The sequence below is a fragment of the Chiloscyllium punctatum genome, chromosome 2 (genome assembly GCF_047496795.1).
Source record: "Chiloscyllium punctatum isolate Juve2018m chromosome 2, sChiPun1.3, whole genome shotgun sequence".
NCBI classification, from domain to species: Eukaryota; Metazoa; Chordata; class Chondrichthyes; order Orectolobiformes; family Hemiscylliidae; genus Chiloscyllium; species Chiloscyllium punctatum.
In genome coordinates, this window is record NC_092740.1 from 111142529 (window position 1) to 111160167 (window position 17639).

The 17639-nt window shown below is 39.0% G+C and overlaps 1 protein-coding gene across 25 annotated transcripts in view; it reads left to right on the forward strand.

Annotated features, from left to right (window-relative positions):
* The window catches only part of LOC140487787 (receptor-type tyrosine-protein phosphatase delta), a 2436480-nt gene that overhangs the window by 2193652 nt on the left and 225189 nt on the right, over nucleotides 1–17639 (forward strand). For all 25 annotated transcript variants that reach the window (XM_072587053.1, XM_072587138.1, XM_072587046.1 and 22 more), the window contains one exon: nucleotides 16943–17128. In XM_072587053.1, the coding sequence (XP_072443154.1) occupies nucleotides 16943–17128 (186 nt within the window). The remainder of the gene's footprint in view (nucleotides 1–16942; nucleotides 17129–17639) is intronic.

Sequence of the window (17639 nt, forward strand, 5' to 3'; positions counted from 1 at the left end):
GAATTTATAAAACACTCCAGGCTATCTGTATTTTATAATACAGTTAATGAGTGACATGGTATCCCACCAAAATTGCGCTTGCATTGAATACTCTTCTACCAGTCTGCTCAATTGCTGTAGAGTCATAGAGATGTACAGCATGGAAACAAACCCTTCGATCCAACCCGTCCATGCCGACCAGATATCCCAACCCAATCGAGTCCCACCTGCCAGCACCCGGCCCATATCCCTCCAAACCCTTCCTATTCATATACCCATCCAAATGCCTCTTAAATATTGCAATTGTACCAGCCTCCACCACATCCTCTGGCAGCTCATTCCATACACATATCACCCTCTGCGTGAAAAAGTTGACCCACAGGTCTCTTTTATATCTTTCCGCTCTCATCCTAAATCTATACCCTCTAGTTCTGGACTTCCAGGGAAAAGACTTTGCCTATTTATCCTATCCATCCCCCTCATAATTTTGTAAACCTTTATAAGGTCACCCCTCAGCTTCCGACACTCCAGGGAAAACAGCCCCAGCCTGTTCAGCCTCTCCCTATTGCTTAAATCCTCCAACCCTGGCAACATCCTTATAAATCTTTTCTGAACCCTTTCAAGTTTCACAACATCTTTCCAATAGGAAGGAGACCAGAATTGCATGCAACATTCCAACAGTGGCCTAGCCAATGTCATCTACAGCCACAACATGACCTCCCAACTCCTGTACTCAATTCTCTGACCAATAAAGGAAAGCATACCAAATGCCTCCTTCACTATCATATCTACCTGAGACTCCACTTTTAAGGAGCTATGAACCTGCACTCCAAGGTCTCTTTATTCAGCAACACTCCCTAGGACCTTACCATTAAGTGTATAAGTCCTGCTAAGATTTGCTTTCCCAAAATGCAGCACCTCACATTTAGCTGAATTAAACTCCATCTGCCACTTCTCAGCCCATTGGCCCATCTGGTCAAGATCCTGTTGTAATCTGAGGTAACCCTCTTTGCTGTCCACTACACCTCCAATTTTGGTGTCATCTGCAAACGTACTAATTGTACCTCTTATGCTCACATCCAAATCATTTATGTGAATGACAAAAAGTAGAGGGCCCAGCACCAATCCTTGTGGCACTCCACTGGTCACAGGCCTCCAGTCTGAAAAACAACCCTCCACCACCCTCCTCTGTGTTCTACCCTTGAGCCAGTTCTGTATCCAAATCGCTAGTTCTCCCTGTAGTCCGTGAGATCTAACCTTGCTCATCAGTCACCCATGGGGAACCTTGTCGAACGCCTTACTGAAGTCCATATAGATCACATCTACTGCTCTGCCCTCATCAATCTTCTTTGTTACTTCATCAAAAAACTCAATCAAGTTTGTGAGACATGACTTCCCATGCACAAAGCCATGTTGACTATCGCGAATCAGTCCTTGCCTTTCCAAATACATGTACATCCTGTCCCTCAGGATTCCCTCCAAAAACTTGCCCACCACCGAGGTCTGGCTCACTGGTCTATAGTTCCCTGGCTTGTCCTTACCATCCTTCTTAATCAGTGGCACCACGTTTGCCAACCTCCAGTCTTCTGGCACTTCACCTGTGGCTATCGACGATACAAATATCTCAGCAATAGGCCCAGAAATCACTTCTGTAGCTTCCGTCAGAGTTCTCGGATACACCTGATCAGGTCCTGGGGATTTATCCACCTTTAACCGTTTCAAGATATCCAGCACTTCCTCCTCTGTAATCTGGATATTTTGCAAGATGTCACCATCTATATCCCTACAGTCTATATCTTCCATATCCTTTTCCATAGTAAATAGTGATGCAAAATATTCATTTAGTATCTTCCCCATTTTCTGTGGCTCCACACAAAGTCCACCTTGCTGATCTTTGAGGGGCCCTATTCTGTCCGTAGTTACCCTTTTGTCCTTAATATATTTGTAAAAACCCTTTGGATTGTCCTGAATTGTATTTGCCAAAGCTAACTCATGTCCCCATTTTGCCCTCCTGATTTCCCTCTTAAGTATACTCCTACTTTCTTTATACTCTTCAAAGGATTCACTCGATCTATCTTGTCAGTACCTGACATATGCTTCCTTCTTTTTCTTAACCAAACCCTCAATTTCTTTAGTCATCCAGCATTCCCTATACCTACCAGCCTTCCTTTTAACCCTAACAGGAATATACTTTCTCTGGATTCTTGCTATCTCATTTCTGAAGGCTTCCCATTTTCCAGCTGTCTCTTTACCTGCAAACATCTGCCTCCAATCATCTTTTGAAAGTTCTTGCCTAATACCGTCAAAATTGGCCTTTCTCCAGTTTAGAACTTCAACTTTTAGATCTGGTCTATCCTTTTCCATCACTATTTTAAAACGAATAGAATTATGGTCGCTGGCCCCAAAGTGCTCCCCCACTGATACCTCAGTCACCTGCCCTGCCTTATTTCCCAAGAGTAGGCCAAGTTTTGCACCTTCTCTAGTAGGTACATCCACATACTGAATCAGAAAATTGTCTTGTACACACTTCATGAATTCCTCTCCATCTAAACCTTTAACACTATGGCAGTCCCAGTCGATGTTTAGAAAGTTAAAATCCCCTACCATAACCACCCTATTATTCTTACAGATAGCTGAGATCTCCTTACAAGTTTGTTTCTCAATTCGCTCTGACTATTGGGGGGTCTATAATACAATCCTAATAAGGTGATCATCCCTTTCTTATTTCTCAGTTCCACCCAAATGACTTCCCTGGATGTATTTCCAGGAATATCCTCCCTTAGCACAGCTGTAATGCTATCCCTTATCAAAAATGCCACTCCCCCTCCCCTTTTGCCTCCCTTTCTATCCTTCCTGTAGCATTTGTATCCTGGAACATTCAGCTGCCAGTCCTGCCCATCCCTGAGCCATGTTTCCGTAATTGCTATGATATCCCAGTCCCATGTTCCTAACCATGACCTGACTTCATCTGCCTTCCCTGTTCGGCCCCTTGCATTGAAATAAATGCAGTTTAATTTATTAGTCCTACCTTGTCCCTGCCTGCCTTGACTGTCTGTTCTTAGCTGTCCCCAACTCAGATCAATCTTTTTCCTCACTATCTCCCTGGGTCCCCCCCCCCCCCCCCCCCCCACCTTACTAGTTTAAATCCTCCCAAGCAGTTCTAGCAAATTTCCCTGCCAGTATATTAGTTCCCTTCCAATTTAGATGCAATCCGTCCTTCTTGTACAGGTCACTTCTACCCCAAAAGAGATTTCAATGATCCAAAAATGTGAATCCTTCTCCCATACACCAGCTCCTCAGCCATGCATTCATCTGCTCTATCCTCCTATTCCTGCCCTCACTAGCTCGTAGCACTTGAAGTAATCCAGATATTACTACCCTTGAGGACCTCCTTTTTAAATTTCTACCTAACTCTCTGTAATCTCCCTTCAGAGTCCCAACCTTTTCCCTTACAAAGTCGTTGGTTCCAATGTAGACAATGACCTCCTGCTGGCCCCTCTCCCCCGTGAGAACATTCTGCACCCTCTCTGAGACATCCTTGATCCTGGCACCAGGGAAACAACACACCATTCTGCTTTTTCTCTGCTGGCCACAGAAACGTCTGTCTGTATCTCTGACTACAGAATCCCCTAACACAATTGATCTCTTGGAAGTCGACGTACCCCTCATTGCATTAGAGCCAGTCTTATACCAGAAACTTGGCTGTTCATGCTACGTTCCCCTGAGAATCCATCACCCCCTACATTTTCCAAAACAGCATACCTGTTTGAAATGGGTATATCCACAAAAGACTCCTGCTCTAGTTGCCTACCTCTCTTACCCTTCCTGGAGTTAACCCATCTATGTGACTGTATCTGAGACTTTCCCCCCTTTCTCTAACTGCCATCCATCACATACTGTTGCTGTTGCAAATTCCTCATCGCTTCTATCTGTCTCTCCAACCGATCCACTTGATCTGATAAGATTCGCATCCAACAGCATTTATGGCAGATATAATCTGCAGTAACCCTTAAACTCTCTTTAAACTCCCACGTCTGACAAGAAGTACATATCACTTTAAAGGCCATTTTTGATCCTTCACAATCTACAGACCCAGAAAATAACACTGTCTTATTCCTCTATAAACACTGCACCAGGTTAAATTAATAGCTATGGCTTATATTTTAAGCTTAATCAAGAGACTTATCTCCAAAAACATATAATCAAAAAAGAATCCACTGTACCACTACTGCAGCCTTTCTCTTGGACAGACGTAAAACAACAATTAACTTATCTGATTCTGTGCTATGAACTTTGCCCAACAAGATTAGTTGTAAATTTCACTGTTTGTTAATTTTCCCAGATGCACTCCGATGTCCAGCGATACATGAGTTCAAACAGCAAAGGTGGTAACTGTGCACGTTCTCTCTCTCTCTCTCTCTCTCTGTCCTGCACAGACCTCACCATGTGCTTCCTTTGTCTGCTCTTCTCCCTTTTAAACTGCTGTTGTTTTGACTTTTTTTTTCCAAAGTTCCAAAACAATGCAGCAGCATATAAAACAGGTATGCTGCTCCTGGAATTCAAGGAAATCTCCTCCAACGCCTAAAATACCTCAAAAAAAGGAGCAGCTCTTACAGCCAGAAATTTTCCCCATCCTCCATCTTGGATTACCAGAATGTTGTACTTAAATTGAAACTTGCCCTTGCTGGTATTGTAATGTTCAGTGCACTGTGTGGAAATAATTGTTTTTAGTTGTTTGTGCTGCTTACACATGTTATTATAAGCCATTTTATAATGTTGACGCATATTTGGTGAGAGTGTGCTTCCATCCCCACTAGACATGCAAGCTGTGGGTTAAGAGACTTCTTTCATAATCAGCTCCAAGGTTCTTTCACAAAACAACATTTGTGTTGTTTCACTTCATTTCCTGGTGTGCCAACCTAATAGCAGATACAGTCATTTGTAAGAAAAATAAAATTAGGAATGGCAACCAAAAGTAATACAATAGTAGGACTGAAAATTTTCAAACCGTTGCAGTTGGAAGCTATTCTGAGGAAACAGAGGAAGTCTTATTCTGTATTGCCATGTACTTGGGGGTTATGACCAGCAGTTAAAAGTGGTAAACCTGTTCAATTTCCCTACTCTTGGATGTCTGATCTTCAGAAGCAAAAAACCCTTTTGCAAGGGAAAATAAATACACAGGTTTGTTTAAAGAAAATAATTTAGTCATTTGTTTCACACGGCTCTGTGAACGTTGGAGTTTTATGGCATCGAAATGCTTGGCTAATATAATAGTCTCATAAGTCACTTTCATCATCTGCTATTGTATTTGCATATTCTGGTTGTCTTTCCTAAAGCAAATAAACTTAATTTTACCAACCAACTGAACTATACTGTAATTGATGTTGATTTAAATTGGAGTTTTATTTTTCATGTTGAAATCTGTAATATTTTTATCCTTCAATATGTCGAGAAATTGTGCTGAGCTCTGGTACAACTTATGTCAGGACCTATCTTTTTATCCCCGACTCCAGTAAATGCATCTCCACGATATCAGTTTCTCATTTCCAATTCTTGATGGTGCGATTGATTGAAATTCAAGACACTAATAGAGTTATAGGAGACTGTAGCTTTTTCCACACGGATCTTGATTCTCTTGAAACATGGGAATTAAAATGCTTGGCCCATTTGTGGTATTTACCACGAAAGCAGGACAAGTAATTCAGTTTATGTTTGAGACAGAAGCTTACAGAAGAGGTTAATGTCAATCAGAATGAGAACATAATAACAAATTCTGATAATGTTTCCTTGACTGTGGCATGTTCTTTTGATGCCTCACTATAAGCAAGTCTTCTTTCTTGCTAATCTTTGGCCTCTATGTAGCCTTCACATATTCTTTCCCTAAATGAAAGTGAAAGCCAATATAAGGAGAGCTAATGGCACAACCTTATCCAGGAATTGCATTTGGGTTGAAGGGAAAATACTTCCAGCCGTATCCGTCATTTTAAAAGGTGTTGTTCCTGACAATGCAGTACGAAAGTAGGAGAGAATAAAATAATCTCTATCTTCGCTGACTCAAAAGAGCTGCTGCAACTAAAGCATATTCTAAAGCAAATTCAGTTGAAAGGCAGAAGGTTTAATTTTTTCAGACATGATTTCAAATGTTGGCCAACATGAATATTTTAAGAATGTTTAAGTTCTTGAAATTATTTTTCAGGACTTAGGAAAGGCTAAGATATCCTTCCTTCCTCAATTTTCATTACTCCACATTTATTAAATCCCAAATTGCCCTGTTTCTCTGTATTTTTTAGAGTTCTGTTTATCACAGAAAATGACTCAATTTTTCACTTTCCCTGTAAAATACAGTTGCTGAGTTGAGTAGAGTGAATCCTATTCAAGGCCTGGCTTTGTCACATCTGCCATGTTCAACTCTGATGTTCAGCATCTCAAATGGAAAACGTTTTATTTCCTGGCAGACATTTGTCACCTTAAGGACAAAGAATGCACCAAGGAATACCTGTAAATGTAGCTTTCAAAATGATAGTCACTGAATAGTCAACTGTTCCTTCAGGTTGGATCACTTTGATAGACTTTTGTCAATAGCAAAGGGGAAGTTTTCACATTATCAAAAGTACTCTGCAACAGAAGGCTGCTGAGTTCCAAGCAAGCAACTATATGAAGGACCCAAATACTTACTGGTCCCATGAGATGCTGTCAGTATCCACTTTTTAAACCTGCTAATCTTTTTTTCTGAACAGCTCTGAATGCTCAATGTGAGAGGCAGTAGTTTGATGGTTGATTGTACTGGTATGTACACAGCAGTAGATACTTCATATTAATGTGCTAAATTGAAAATCTGAGATTAATAGTTTTTATTTTCACTGGCCAAGGTTGTTAAGAGCTTTGCAGTCAATGTGCGAATGGAGTTAGAATCTCATTTAATGGATAAGAAAGTCTAAAGGGCTATTCCTGTTTCTCTTTACTTAGGATACTTGTTAAGTGTAAAAGCGCTGATACTTTTTTCTTTTATTAATTTTTTCATGAAATGTGAACAGCATTGGCAAAGCCACCAATTGTTACACTTCCCCAGTTACTGTTGCACCATGTGACTTGCTTAGCCTTTTCAAAAGGCAGTTAAGAGTTCAGCAGATTGCTGTTTGTGTGAAGTTATATGTAGGTCAGACCAGGTAAGGATGCCATATTTACTTTCCTAAAGAATATTCATGAACCAGCTAGGTTTTTACAACCATAGATAATGGTTGTAATGGTCACCATTAGACCAGCATTTTTATTTGCAGATTTTTATTGAATTAAATTATCACCATCTAATGGGTGGTATTCAATCTCATGTCCTCAGAATATTAGCCTGGACTTCTGGATTACTAATCCAAAACCAGAGAATATAAGTGGACATTTCTAGCACTCGAGCATTACCACCAGGCCTGGTTGTGCATTCCCCTGATGTTCTTTCTTTTTAAATCTCCAAGAGCTATTGTTCAAAAATAGTGGGTAGCTGGAAACATGTTTAACATTTCCTCTTTCCAGTCCAGAGACAAATTGTAAATACCAAGTTCCTCACCCCTTCTCTACTAAAACTGCGGCTAACTTACTCAGCACAAGATAGGGATTAAAACATACAGTTTCATGTTCCATGTGGTTCATTGTCATCAGATTAGCAATTACCCAGTTGAATAGTAGTAGGGCCTGAAGGCCTGAATTATCAACTCCTGTCCATATGTTCTCACATCATGTTATTCATTTCCCATAAAAACATTAAAGTATCAAACACTGAAGACTTCGTAGTACAATCTAATCACGTGTACTAACTTTTTTTGAAACTGCTGCAGCTTCTGCAGAATACATTTGCATTGTGTTTCGATGGGGTAAGTTTGTAGAAATGATGAAATATCCATTTGCTGTACTTTTTGATCTATTGACAATGATTTTTGAGAAGATATCCATTAAAATGTCAGTACTTTCGTATTAAAGTAAGTGAGTGTCTCTTGACTTTTTAATTATCCTTTCAGAAATGCAAATTTATGTTGAAGATATGTTTTGTGAGGTACTTCTTTGCCAGGCAAGGCAGTTGAAGAGCCTCTTTTCTGTTTCTTTTTTTCACTGTGATAGTGTCAAGATTTACATTCAGTAATCAAATTATCGTCTCTCGGTATCAATAGAAAATTTATGTCCTATACCAAATTTGGTAGGTGTTTTGTGGAAAATTCATTAAAAGTACTTGCTATATTTAAGAATATAGATATGGCATACTGTTACAAGTATCTTCTATGCTATGTTGTCTGTGTAGATTAAAATATGGTGAAATGTGTCATCTTGTAATTGTGAAATCTGACCACCCAAATTCCCAGAAATCACCTTAAATGCTTTTTTTAAATTAAAAATTGGAGTTTCTAATGTTTTGTAGTCAACTTTTAACCATAATTTAACAGCTAACTTTATTATATTCATATGCTGAAATTTATCAGGCACATTCTGTTGTGTCTTTTATTGTCTTCATTATGACTTTTACTTTAATATCCCAAAGGCAACCAAACATCTTGTCCCAAAAATAATGGTCAGAAGTGTGTTGGATTAGGGAGGACAATTGGAGCATTGGTGACCAAAGAGCTTTCAATGTCAAATGATTGATTGATTGATTTGATTTATTGTCACGCATACCCAAGTACAGTGAAAAGCTTTGTTTAAGAGCAGTACAAGCAGATCATAGCAAGCAAGGACATACAGATCACAGGATGAAAAAAAAGCTTGAACAGTGCAAGGCATACAGGTTACACTGTGCGCCAGGCAAGATCACATGAACAAGATCAGCATTATTAGAAGTCAGGGAGTCCATTCATCAGTCTAATAACGGCAGGGATGCTGCAGGTACACATATTCAGGATTCTGTATCTTCTGCCTGAGAGAAGAGGTTGCAGGAGAGCATTACTGGGATGGGATGGGTCTTTGGCATTGGAAGCCTTTCTGTGACAATGAAACATGCAAATTGAGTCCATGGATGGGAGGTTGGCTTCTTTGATAGTCTGGGCTGTGCACACAACCTTCTGTAGTTTCTTATGGACCTGGACAGAGCAATTGCCATACCAGGCTGTTATGTATCCAGACAGTCTGCTTTCTATGGTGCATCAATCAATAAAAGTTGGTGAGGGTCCTTATGGACGTGCCAAATTCTCTGAGCTGCTTGAGGAAAAAGATGCGTTGTTGTGCCTTCTTGACCATCGCATCTACATGGAAGTACAGAACAGGTTGACAGTTATCGTGATTCCGATGAACTTGACGCTGTCAACCTCCACTCCATTGATGTAGACAGGGGCGTGTTCTCCTCTCTTTCTGAAGTCAACGATCAGTTCTTTAGTTTTGCCAACATTCAGAGAGAGATTGTTGTCATTGCACCACATCAGCAAGCCTTCTAACTCCTTCCTGTATTCATATCATCATTGTTTCATATCTGTCCTACCACAGTGGTGTCGTCAGCAAACTTGTAGATGGCGTTGTCAGTTGTAAAGAGAGAAATATGCACAAGATACCTGAGTCAGACATAATATGGTGAGAGAAGGAATGGATGGGTGATGAAGGTTACAAAAATAGAAAGGGCTTGTTGAATTTTTGGAGCATGCACATTTTGAAGCTGGTTGGAAAAGCATTGAAGTACTTGAATCTGATGGTGATAAAGACCTTATGGAAAAGTCAGAAGCAGACAGATAGGGACAGCATTGCATTCCATCTCTATTACAGAGGCAATAGTAAGTGTTTTTTTGTGATTGAGCTAAGTATTGATTGTACTCAACCAGTCTCTGCTTTCAAAACTCAAAACACAAAGTCCAGTATGAGATCCGATTTCACAACTGGATGGCATTTGCTGAATAGCCCTCAAGGTGCGAAGAGTTACACTCACCACGAGGTCAGGATTGTTGGGCCTGCATAGTGATGCAGTTGAATGCATTGGAAGATGTGTCTATTAATAGACAGGACTTTGTACTTTGCAGACAGAATGAACATCTTCATTCAGTGCACCTGTTTCAACATAACAAAACAGGTGACAGGTATTTTGTAGTTCATTCTTCAGAATAATGCTTTGACAAATTAGAGTCAATCTATCCAGTTTAAATTTAAAGCAGAGCTTGGCGATTAATTGTCAGTCATTATCTTATTCATACATTTTCGTTAGCAATGCCTCTATTAATCAGAGCCCACCTGCCAACCAATCAGCACTGACTTTTCATATGGTATAAGATATTGTTCCCTTTCATATCAGTGCCTTACGAGTAGCCAGCTGAGTGCAAGTTCCAAAGCTGCAACAAAATGTTTTTTTTTCAGGAATGCTCTCGTTATGTGCTTTAAAACAATTGATTGAACAAGTATTAAAGGGGGTTTATAAAATCTGGGAAATGTTTTCAAATATCAATTTATAAAAAATCTTCAACATGCTAATTCAAAAATACTGGTCAGAAGGCAACAGCACAGGAAGGCATAGCATTTCATGAACTGCACCTTTCTCATTGACTGCTCAGCATATCTACTTTTATTAGGATTTTGAAATCCTATTGACTTACATTTCCTCACATCTTTATGCAAAGATAAATACATTTATACATAGTTTAGAATTCTTATAATTGTACTGTACCTTCCTAAAAGGTTCCCATTATTTTTTTTCCTTTCTGCTTCATTCTATCATATGTTTATAGTTCAATAACCTGCATACTGCTCCCACAAGTAATATCATTTCTTAATTTTACCTAAACAGATTCTACACGCTGGATTCTTTTACTTGGGTGATGTCACTCTCACATGCTAATACCATCCTTAATTAACAGAGCTGCCTCTCCATCTTTTGGCAGCTTTTGTCCTTCTTTAATGCCATCCTATCTCAAAACTTAGCTCTAAATCTATGTTGTCCTATTGCCATGTCCCTCTAATGACTTTCTTATCGCATTTATTTACTTCTATTTGTGTTCTCAGCTTGTTAGTTTTGTTTGAAATGCTATTTGAATCTGTCTGTTATTTCAATTCTTGAAGGTACATAGAGCATATAAGTTGTTCACTATTTAGCTTTCATTCAATATCATTCATTGAGGTTGTTGAGAAAAAAGAGAAAATCCCAATTTTGAAGGCATGTATTTGTCATACCAGAAATATTTGAGACATATGTTTGGCTCTGTGCTTTAAGGAAATATGAATAGTGCTGCTATTTGATGTTTCAATTTAAGGCAATAAATGACTTGTTTACGCTTGTTATTGGGCCTTCTGCCATCCTTAGGGTTGACTATATTTTACTTAGTACTTGACTTTGGTAATGATCTAAATCAGAGATTTGCTGAACACAGAAGTACAATCTGTACAAGCGCAGTCACTTCCTAGTTTTTTAAAATGACATTGTGTGTCCGCTGGGCACATGGTTTGGCATGTGTCTTAGACACATAAAACTGATGCATTAACATCAGTGTTTGTTAAATGTAACCAAGCAAATGCCGTTTGAAACCTCAATTTTTTTGTAGTGATTCCAAAACATGTGAAAGGAGCATAAAGCTTACATCTTCAGATGTATTTTTCTCATGCTATTTTATAAGTAGCTTTCATATTAGTAAACTGTTTTGCCTGATGCTTTTATGATTTTAATATTGCTTTAGCATTGGCAAAAAATTGTAATTATGAACAATAAGACATGGAAGAATGACTGCTACTGTAGTCCAGTGGGCTAGCGTGTCAGATGTTGGTTGTATGAAGTCAGAGCTGAAAATGTGTTGCTGGAAAGGTGCAGCAAGTCAGGCAGCATCCAAGGAGCAGGAGAATCGACATTTCGGGCATGAGCCCTTCTTCAGGAATGAGGAAAGTGTGCCAAGCAGGCTAAGATAAAAGGTCGGGAGGAAGGACTTGGGGGAGGGGCGTTACCTATTACATTTCCAATGCCCCTCCCCCAAGTCCCTCGTCTCTACCTTTTGTCTTAGCCTGCTTGGCACACTTTCATCATTCCTGAAGAAGAGCTCATGCCCGAAACGTCGATTCTCCTGCTCCTTGGATGCTGCCTGACCTGCGCTTTTCCAGCAACACATTTCAGCCCTGATCTCCAGCATCCGCAGTCCTCACTTTCTCCTGTATGAAGTCACTTGATGATCGTGTATTTAACTGTGGTTAAGTGATTTCATCCATGGTGAGAGGATGGACAGTGCAATAGGCTTATATTGTCCTGCAGCTAGAAAATGGAAAGTTAGCTTAGATTGCTGTATGTTGTCCCCTACTCACTGACTCCTTTGGATGGATTGTTGTGGGCTGTAGCACAACAGCTTCATGGCATCAGCTGATTAGGTGTACATGTGAAGATGACTTTTTTGAGCAAACTGCTGGAAGTATATTACTATTTGAGGAGTAAGTCCAACATACATGAATTCCTTTAGATGAAGTTTAAATTGGGGAAAGCAGGGAAGTGAAGTGTATAACCTCCATTTGAGACCATTGTCACTTAAATAACATACCTGTGATTTATGTAAAATAGTTTCTGTCATAGTTTCTAGATTTAGCTCAGATAGTGCAGGGACATCAAACTTTTGTCAACACATACTTTACTATCTTGTCACAAATAGTAACTACAGGAAGTATTGCATTGTGGCTAGTTGTGACAGTGAGTTGTCCTGTTAGCTCTGAATTAAGAGATGTGATTCAGAACCCATTCTAGATACACAAGCACATAAATCTCGGATCTCGGCTGGCATTCCAATGTTCATTTTAAGGGAATTGTGGATGTAGGTTTGCTTGTTGAGCTGGAAGGTTCATTTTTGTCACCGTACTAGGTAACATCTTCAGTGAGCCTCTGGACAAAGCACTGCTGGTTTTTCCTGCTTTCTATTTATATGTTTGGGTTTCCTTGAGTTGATGATGGTCATTTCCTGTGGTGATTTCATTTCCTGTTCCTTTTATCAGAGGGTGGTAAATGGGATCCAAGTCAATGTGTTTGTTGATAGAGTTCTGGTTGGAATGTCATGCTTCTAGGAATTCTCATGCCTATTTCTGTTGGGCTTGTCCGAGGATGGATATGTTGTCCTAGTCGAAGTGGTGTCCTTCCTTATCTGCATGTAAGGATACTAGTGAGAGAGGGTCATGTTGTTTTGTGGCTAGTCGATAGTCATGTATCCTGGTGGCTAGTTTTCTGCCTGTTTGTCCAATGTAGTGTTTGTTACAGTTCTTGGACGGTATTTTGTAAATGACATTAGTTTTGCTTGTTGTCTGTATAGGGTCTTTCAAGTTCATTAGCTGCTGGTTGAGTATGTTGGTGGGTTTGTGAGCTACCATGATGCTAAGGGGTCTGAGTAGTCTGGCAGAAAAAGGGAATTGTATAAGAGATGCCATGTTCTTGGTAAAATTATAACTGAGACACTGTCTACACTTTCAGCAAAGTACATGAAGTTTTATTGCACTATTTTTAATTTACGAAAGGAATAATATCAGTGCCTTGGACAATATAAATTCACACATCATTATCATTTGGAAAAATAATAATTATCTAATCATTTTCACACTGTTGTTTATAGAAGCTTGCTGTTTGAATACAGGCTGCTAAATTTCTAATATTACAAAGGTAACTACACTTCACAAGTATTTTGTGGATGTTAAAGTGTTTGAGATGGTGTGGGATTGTGAAACTTGCTGTGGAAGTGATGGTTTCTCTTACTTCATCAGTAAGATTCCACATCTTCATGATTCTTTCATCTTGCCTTCCTCACCAAAATCAGTTATCACAGTCCTTGACCATGCTGGATAGTAACTTTCAGACAATATCAGTGTTACATAAGAGAATAAAGAAAAAGGAATAATATTGACAGAACCTTTCGTGAAGCGACGAACACTAGATGAGTGTAATGGATGAGCCTAGATTTCTCTGCTGGGTATTGAGAATTGATGCTGTGCTGATGGTCTTATTCAAATGTGCAATGTTCCATAAGAATCAATACTGGGTCCACTTTTGTTTGTCATTTATATAAATGATTTGGATGAGCATTTAGGAGACATGATTAGTAATTTTGCAGATGATACCAAAATTAGTGGTGTGGTGGACAACAAAGAAGGTTATCTAAGATAACAAAAAAGATTTTGATCAATTGGGTCAGTAGGCTGAAGGGTGGCAAATGGAGTTTAATTTGGATAAATGTGAGGTACTACATTTTGGTAAATCAAACAAAGATAGGATTGAAACAATTAATGTAATGTTGTACACCAGAGGGGCCTAGAGATTCAGGTCCATAATTCATTGAAATTTGTGTCACAGATAGACAGGGTGGTTAAGAAGGCATTTGGCACACTTGCCCTCATTGCTTAGACCATCAAGTATAAGAGTTGGAACATCATGTTGAGGTTGTACAGGACATTGGTGTGGTCACTGCTGGAGTACTGTGGGCAGTTCTGGTTGCCCTTGTCATATGAAAGATATTATTAATTTGGAAAGGGTTCAGAAAAGATTTACCAGAATGTTTCTGGGAGTGGAGGGTTTGAGTTATACAAAGAGACTGGATAGACTGGGACATTTCTCACTGGAATGTAGGAGATTGAGGGGTGACCTTACAGCAGTTTATAAGATCATGAGGGGCATAGATAAGGTGAATAGCAAAGGTCTTTTCCCTAAGATAGGGGAGATCAAAACTAAGGGGCATATTTTTAAAGTGAGAGGCAACTTTTTATGCAGACAGTGGTTACTGTGTGGAATGAACAGTCAGAGGAGTAGGTGTTGCAGATACAGTTCGAACATTGAAAAGGTATTTGAACAAGTACATGAATGGGAAAGATTTGGAGACATATAGGCAAAATGAAGACAGGTGGGACTGCTTTACTTTGGGAACATGTTGGCATGGACTAGTTGGACCGAAGAGTCTGTTTCCATGCTGAGTGACTCTACATGCATCTGCAGAAAGAAAAAAAAAGTGTGCTTCAAGTCCGTTATGACTCTTCTTCAGAGTCACCTAAATTCATATTATTTTCTCAATGGTGCTGTATCTCAGGTGATTTTTCTTCAGCAGCATTAACCTGCTAGTTAAAAAATCTCATATGATGCCCCACTGCCTGCTTGTGTGCACCAGCTATTATTTCTTGATAAAATTTAAGGTTGTTATTAAAGCAAAGAAGATATGTGAAATAGAACCAAGGCTTAAATTGAGCTGCCCTTATTTTAAGAAAAGGCTTTTGTAAACATTTAACCCATTTAGTGTGGAAGATTGTTGTTTTATTCATATGTAAATATTATAGTGAATGAAAATGGATCTTTTTAACTTTATCATTCTTCCACTCGTGTAGTCTTGTGTAAAGTACCAGGTCACATGAGTGATTTTAACTAAATTTTATGTGGCGCAATTTGAAGGTCAGTCCTTCAAGATTTCAAAATATGATTATTAAAGTAGCATTTATTGCTTAGGGCAAAGGTGCAAGGAATGTAATAAGCCATTTTGACATACTCTTCATTAGGATAAACAATCCTAAGAGAAAAACAATCTTGTGCTTGAATATATACGAAAGCTGCTAGATGCTTCTGTTTTACCTATCTTAGCTAGAATGATGTGACTTTCATCATTTAAATGCATTGCATTTTTTTTAAGTCTAGTGATTTTGAGATTTTAAAGGTCTCAGGCAAACAGCTGTTATAATGCTTGTCTTCAAGATATGGCTTTGGGTTAGCTGGAAAAAGACTGCAGCACATCCAAGAACAGATAATGGCAGGCAGACTAAATGCAGTTTGATAGAGTACAGGAATTGAGAGAACTGATGTTGATATCATCTGTCGACACATGGAATGTCATCTTAAAAGAAATTCTAAGCACTGAGGACCAAAGATAGATCCTCAGGGGTTTTGCGAGTAACAGTGTAGGGACTGGAAAGCAAGTGAGTACCAGAGATGCTCCTTCATTAATTGTTTCAAAAGAGATGAATGAGGTGAGGATGGACATGAATGTAAGACTGTTATGCAGTGGAGTCTGCCAAGTATGAAGATTACAGAGATTATGAAGAGGGATTAGCCATGATGCTCGCAGAGAAAGATAAAAGTATATGAACAGAGAATTTGAGGAGACGGCAAAAAGAAAAATAAAACAAATGAAACTTATTCGGTTTGAATTGTCTAAATGCTGAAACACTAAGTTGCATCATTCTGGGCAACATAATGATTTCTTCCATTACACCATCGAACAATGTGTTGAAATGCAAAGCTTTTTAATTATTTATTTTTCTATACACAGCACCAATTTATGTAATCTATGGCAGTCTATTAGGGAAGGTGATGGCCGAGTGTTATTTTTGGGGGACTGTTAATCCAACGATCCAGATAACGTTCTAGGGACCTGGGTACGAATCCTACCATGGCAGATGGTGGCATTTGAATTCAGTAAACATCTAGAATTAAGAATCTAATGATCATCATGTGTCTATCCATTGTCAACTGTTGGAAAAACCCATCTGGTTCACTAATGTCCTTTAGGGAAGGAAACTGCCACCCTTACCTGGTCTGGCCTACATGTGACTCCAGACCCACAGCAATATGGTTGATTCTTAATTGTCTTCTGAGCAATTAAGGATGAGCAATAAATGCTGCTAGTGATGCCCTCATCCCGTGAATGAATAAAGAAAAAAAATCACACTTCTTAATACAGACTGAAACTGTATTTATAAAATATTTAAACATCCCAGCACACACAAAACATATTTGTTGTCTTTGCATAGAGCCACAGGTTTCCATTCCTGCAGCATGTTAAAGGACTTTTCAATGGTTTTTATCAAAGATTACACAGGGCTAAGGGTGGCTTGCTTGTTTATGATCAGCCCATCGCTCATTTACTTCATACATGGACTATTCTGTGTGCTATATATAAAGTGATAGTACTGAAATATAAGTTGGAATTGAGTTCTTATACAGACCACAGTGCACTGGCATTTTGTTTTGTACATGATACCAATCATTAATTTGCACATGGATGTCTTTCTCTTACTGTCCTTTCAGAGGATCAGCTTCCTGTGGGTTATCCCACGATAGACATGGGCCCTCAGTTGAAGGTGGTAGAACGAACACGCACAGCCACCATGTTGTGCGCAGCTAGCGGTAACCCAGATCCCGAAATTACTTGGTTCAAAGACTTCTTACCTGTTGATACAAGCACTAATGGACGCATCAAACAACTACGGTCAGGTAGGGTCTTGTTACTGTTATCACGTGGTAGATTTGTTTTATAGGTAATTTTTTTTATTCCTATCCTCTATGTGTACTTTGGTGTGTTGTTCATGTCTGTGATGTTGTCATAGCCTGTTCCAGTGTCTGTGTGTGCAGCTTCTGTTAATTCCATATTGCTCACTGCTGTGACTGTATTTTTGATGATTTTTTAACTGCTTTTAGCAGTACTTAACAGATCCATTTTCTCTTTTAATTTATTTTTTTCCTTTTTTTACTGATTTAGTTCAAAACATTGGGCTTCATTCAGAAGTGCAAGGAGAACCAAATGGTTTTAAAATATTTCAAACCAATCTTCAAACTTAAAAAAAAACTAAAACCAAGGGAAAAGAAATTGTATTTTGTTCTGTCTTCTCTACATTTTTTAACCTAACCAAGAATAGACAGTTGTTTTGTTCCCTCTCTCATTGACAAAGTGTACTGTACTTTTTTTCCATATCTTAGTATGCAATGAGATGTTTGGAGACTGACT